Source organism: Borostomias antarcticus (genome assembly GCF_949987555.1).
Source record: "Borostomias antarcticus genome assembly, chromosome: 28".
Lineage (NCBI taxonomy): Eukaryota > Metazoa > Chordata > Actinopteri > Stomiiformes > Stomiidae > Borostomias > Borostomias antarcticus.
The window spans coordinates 2,486,706-2,491,705 of record NC_140261.1 but is presented as its reverse complement, the minus strand read 5'-3'; the positions used below and the strand labels follow the sequence as shown (position 1 = coordinate 2,491,705).

Below are 5,000 nucleotides of genomic sequence, written 5' to 3'. Positions count from 1 at the left end.
AGGTTGGAAGAAGCCCAATAAAACCCATGCAGACAGACACACCCAACAGCTGAGCAGTGATCAAACCGCCACACACACCTCCTTAAATAGCACATATACACCGTTATATAACATCCAGCCTCTTTCCACTAGCCTCAGATTCTTCTTTAGAGTCCGCCTGGGTCTCTCTCTCTCTCTCTCTCTCTCTCTCTCTCTCTCACACACACACACACACACACACACACACGCGCGTGCACACACACACACACACACACACACTCTGAGGTGAACAAGTGCACATCTCTCTACAAAGCCCTTTGAGTAAACAGAGAACACATAAACCAATACGAATCAGTTACTGTGCTGAAAATCACGTGACATGTCAATTTCATCGCAAGTAATTTGTTATGGTTGCAGTGATCTGTGAAGAACGACCACTAGGGGGTGCTATTGGTATCGGGTGAACTTTTCCCCTGTCCTCTCCAACTCATCTATCCTCCAGGTCACACACAGACACACGACGCTCGGGTTGTGCAGCGCGGAGCTTGCGGTGAACCGATCCCCGTTATGGTGTCTGTCCCGACATGGAGGCCTAGTATTAACCAAATAGTTACGTCATATAACTCATGAACTGACGGGAGGGGCAGGGGGGTCATTACGTAGCTGACGATGCGCTCTGCATCCTCCTCAAAGTGGAGTGGGTTTGACAATAGACTCCCCAGGGGAACGGAGAATCAATTGAATTTGATTTGCAAATTTCGTGGTAAGAGATGAAAATACGGGTTCCCTGCGTTTTTCGCAGTGAAGTCACGCTGTCGCGTCAACATGACTGCACCGTTTGACAGTTGCGGACAGACAGCGGCACATCGGATACACAGATCCTCTCCGTGCGCAAGAGGGTGCGCGTAATAGTGCGCCAGTGAGCATGTGTTTGGAATTCAAATGCACCCACACCATCCATGCAAGAACGCAGGGCGACAAGACGGAGCACTGAATGATTCTCCATAACAGCGAGACCCCTCGATTATCCTAGGAAATACTCCAAATATTCACATAAGACATTTTTAAAAATGGACATTAAACATCCATGATCCCAGACGCGCATTTGGCATAGGCCTATCCAAACTGTCCAAGAAAATGGTGCATTCGCTGGTAACCGTATGAGAGAATACAAGACCTACAACACTGCATCGAGATTTTGAGGTGTACATACCATGTTGACTTCTGACACCATGTCTATGCTGGCTATATCTATGTTCATTCCGACCGCCACCGGCGCTCCTGTGAAGAAGAAACACGTAGAACCTGAATTGCGGTCTCATCACGAACACAGCCTAGAACAAATTCATCAGCGTTTTTAGGTTGACCAACCGAATACCCAGCATCCAGTAGGATGCTTATGCCCCGTTGTATGATTTTGACAACTCTAAATTTGACATTGAGGGGAATACAAATTGCGATCTTTGGAATAATTCATCTCCATGACACAAAAAAGCTAACAAATAAAAGAGTGTGGCACGGATTAAATCGATCAGCAAGTTGAAACCTCCGTTCAGATAAGAGCTCCATCATCAATAAAATGAAGGTAGAGAGCGCTTCTGGGGGGGGGGGGGGCTCCTGTGTATTTCTGCAGGTTATAACACTAGTATGACCGTAATTAGGTGATATAGCCGGGTGTGCCATAACGCTGACCGTGGGAATAAATGACCCAGGATCCTCGCACTTCATTACACATGTAACGCGCGCGTCATACATGTCTGCAAACATGACACTCGGTCGTTTCCATTTTCTTTACCTCCGAAATCCGGTCTCAACCGAATGTCGTATCCCTTCATCAGCCGGTCCACCGTGTCCTTCACCAGAGGCATGTTGCTGGGGTCCTTGGCATCCTTGCTGCTGGGCAGAGAAGGTGGTGGGATGCAAATATACCTTATTAGTAACATGCACCACGCACGCAGCGCCTGGCCGCCTGCATGTCATGCAATGCAGAAAGGTATCACCAAATCAATTACCTTTGCACGCAGACAAAAGTGAGAAATAGCGGTAGGGTCCAAATCCCAAAGTGGTTTTTCTTCACCCTCCCCATCGCAATAGTTTCGGTGTGATTTCGGGCTGCGACTGAGGAGAGCGACCATCCAACTTACTCCAGACGGCGCAGAGAAGCCACTGAGGGGCGCATGCGCGCCTCGTCCCGGCAGATGAAAGCGCGAGCCTGGTGGCGGTGGGGCAGCGCGAGGGGAAGTTTAAAGGGCCGCGTGGAGAAGCGCATCATCCAGGAGCCACGACCCAGCAGTCATCAGGGGGGAGTGGGGACTAAAGAAGTGGGTACACTGGAGCACAAATGTTTTTTTGTTTTTTTTTGTTTTTTTTTACCTTAGTGGTGCTTAAAGGTACCCAATGTAGTTTTTGACCACTAGTATGCGCTCTAGAGCAAATTTGAGAAGGTGGTCCCCGAAAATCGTGTACTACGTCATTGCGTCAATACGTACACGTAATAGTGATGTTTCACACATCTTTGTTGTTTTCAAAACATTAGCGAAATATCATTTTGCGAAGAAATTACAAGGTTGGAAAGACATTCAAGTGATTCAACGTGTTTATTAGACTACAAGGAACCATATAATCGAGGAATTTCGAAAATAAACAAAGAACTGATTGTTTTGATTCACGTTTCGTTAGGTACCTTTAAATAAGTGTGTGTACTACTGTGGGTCCATGGATAAAGGAGTGGGTCTACTGTGGGTCCATGGATAAAGGAGTGGGTCTACTGTGGGTCCATGGATAAAGGAGTGGGTCTACTGTGGGTCCATGGATAAAGAAGTGGGTCTACTGTGGGTCCATGGATAAAGAAGTGGGTCTACTGTGGGTCCATAGATAAAGAAGTAGGTCTACTGTGGGTCCATGGATAAAGAAGTGGGTCTACTGGGTCCATGGATAAAGAAGTGGGTCTACTGTGGGTCCATGGATAAAGGAGTGGGTCTACTGTGGGTCCATGGATAGAGAAGTGGGTCTACTGTGGGTCCATGGATAAAGGAGTGGGTCTACTCAGTGTATCTCTGTACCCTCCACTACACCACTGCCAGTCATCTGTACAGAGAAAGACGAGGTTTAAGGTCACATTCCTCTCCATTCCAAGTAAGAAGTTTATTTGCTCGGGACAACATGGTAGATATTTTCAAACAGAACATACAGGTATTATGCACTGTGATGCTCCTCCTGGGCATGATACAGAACGGACTGGTCCTCATGCAATTAATATACAACAAAACATTTACAAGAATGTTCCATTATTTTAAATACATTCGTTTTCTAGATGGCCCTCCCCATCTCGCCCACGCTGGGGCGAGCTGTCCATTCATAGCGGGGGAAATATAGGCTACAATATGCCACTGCTTAAAGGACTCAGTTCATTTACTCAGCAAAGATAGGTACAGACAGCAAATGTAGACAACAGTGATAGCACAGCCAAGCCATGTCCAGGTCAAAGTTCAGCGTTATCTTGAACATCCCAGGATCCATGTACATCGATCATATGCATGCATGCACATATATATGTAATGTACATATTACTGCAGTAGCTGCAATAATATGTACAGTACACACACACATATATATACTGTATATATATATATATAGAGAGAGAGAGAGAGAGAGAGAGGAGGGAGAGAGGAAGGAGAGAGAATGAGGAAGAAAGAGATAGAGAGAAAGAGAGAGGAGGTAGAGAGAATAGGAGGGTGAGGGAGAGAGAAGGAGGGAGGGAGAGAGAAGGAGGGAGGGAGAGAAGGAGAGAAAGAGAGGAGGGAGAGAGAGAGAGTCTCTTGTTGTAGAGAGGCTCTGTAGAGGGAAGGCTTCTGAAAGCATTGGTTCACTGTTGCATCACCAGCTACATCCGGCACACATTATGTCATCCATTTCTTTTTGATGTGTTTTGTGTGTGTGTGTGTGTTTTGTGTGTGTGTGTGTGTGTGTGCGTGTGTGTGTGTGTGTGTGAGTGTGTGTGTGCATGCGTGAGTGTGTGTGTGTATGTTTGTGTGTGTGTGCATGTGTGCGTGCAAATGAGTGTGTGTATGTATGTCTGTGGTGTGTGCATCCGTACATGCGCGTGTGTGTGTGCGTGTGTGTGTGTGTGTGTGTGTGCCTGTGTTTGGGGCCAGTGTTGAACCAAACACCCCAGCAGGAGGGTCAGTGCTGGTCTGAGGTCAGTGCTGGTCTGATCAGGAGGGTCAGTGCTGGTCTGAACAGGAGGGTCAGTGCTGGTCTGAGGTCAGTGCTGGTCTGATCAGGAGGGTCAGTGCTGGTCTGATCAGGAGGGTCAGTGCTGGTCTGAGGTCAGTGCTGGTCTGATCAGGAGGGTCAGTGCTGGTCTGAACAGGAGGGTCAGTGCTGGTCTGAGGTCAGTGCTGGTCTGAACAGGAGGGTCAGTGCTGGTCTGAGGTCAGTGCTGGTCTGATCAGGAGGGTCAGTGCTGGTCTGATCAGGAGGGTCAGTGCTGGTCTGAGGTCAGTGCTGGTCTGATCAGGAGGGTCAGTGCTGGTCTGAGGTCAGTGCTGGTCTGATCAGGAGGGTCAGTGCTGGTCTGAACAGGAGGGTCAGTGCTGGTCTGAGGTCAGTGCTGGTCTGATCAGGAGGGTCAGTGGGCAGAGAGGCAGAGACGGAGAGAGAGGAGGGACACACCAGGATGGGCAAAACAGAAGAGTTTCTGATTGGTCCCCTCGACAGTCAGATGAAAGGCTGCAGAGCGCCGGGTGCTTGTTCAGGGGACCGGTGGTTCAGGGGACCGGTGATTCAGGGGACCGGTGGTTCAGGGGACCGGTGATTCAGGGGACCGGTGATTCAGGGGACCGGTGGTTCAGGGGACCGGTGGTGGTTCAGGGGACCGGTGGTTCAGGGGACCGGTGGTGGCAGCTGGCCGAGCGGTGAAGGTCCGTTCTCCTCGCAGCGGCCCCCAGGCACCGGGCTGGTCAGTCTGGGAGGGACCCGTCATCCCTGCCAGGAGAGAACCAGAACCATGCTAGTCTCAA

General features: G+C 49.2%; 2 protein-coding genes across 2 annotated transcripts in view; both read right to left on the bottom strand.

Annotated features, from left to right (window-relative positions):
- gabrb2a (gamma-aminobutyric acid type A receptor subunit beta2a) overlaps positions 1 to 2,065 on the bottom strand; it is a gene marked incomplete at both ends in the record, with an annotated part of 20,087 nt that extends 18,022 nt beyond the window's left edge. The window contains 3 exons of the mRNA XM_084459566.1: positions 1,193 to 1,260; positions 1,775 to 1,875; positions 1,992 to 2,065. Of these exons, the coding sequence (XP_084315692.1) occupies positions 1,193 to 1,260; positions 1,775 to 1,875; positions 1,992 to 2,065 (243 nt within the window). The remainder of the gene's footprint in view (positions 1 to 1,192; positions 1,261 to 1,774; positions 1,876 to 1,991) is intronic.
- A 2,798-nt stretch (positions 2,066 to 4,863) lies between these two features.
- Positions 4,864 to 5,000, bottom strand: part of gabra6a (gamma-aminobutyric acid type A receptor subunit alpha6a) — a gene marked incomplete at both ends in the record, with an annotated part of 7,783 nt that continues 7,646 nt past the window's right edge. Inside the window, one exon of the mRNA XM_084459565.1 lies at positions 4,864 to 4,945. Coding sequence (XP_084315691.1) covers positions 4,864 to 4,945 — 82 coding nt within the window. The remainder of the gene's footprint in view (positions 4,946 to 5,000) is intronic.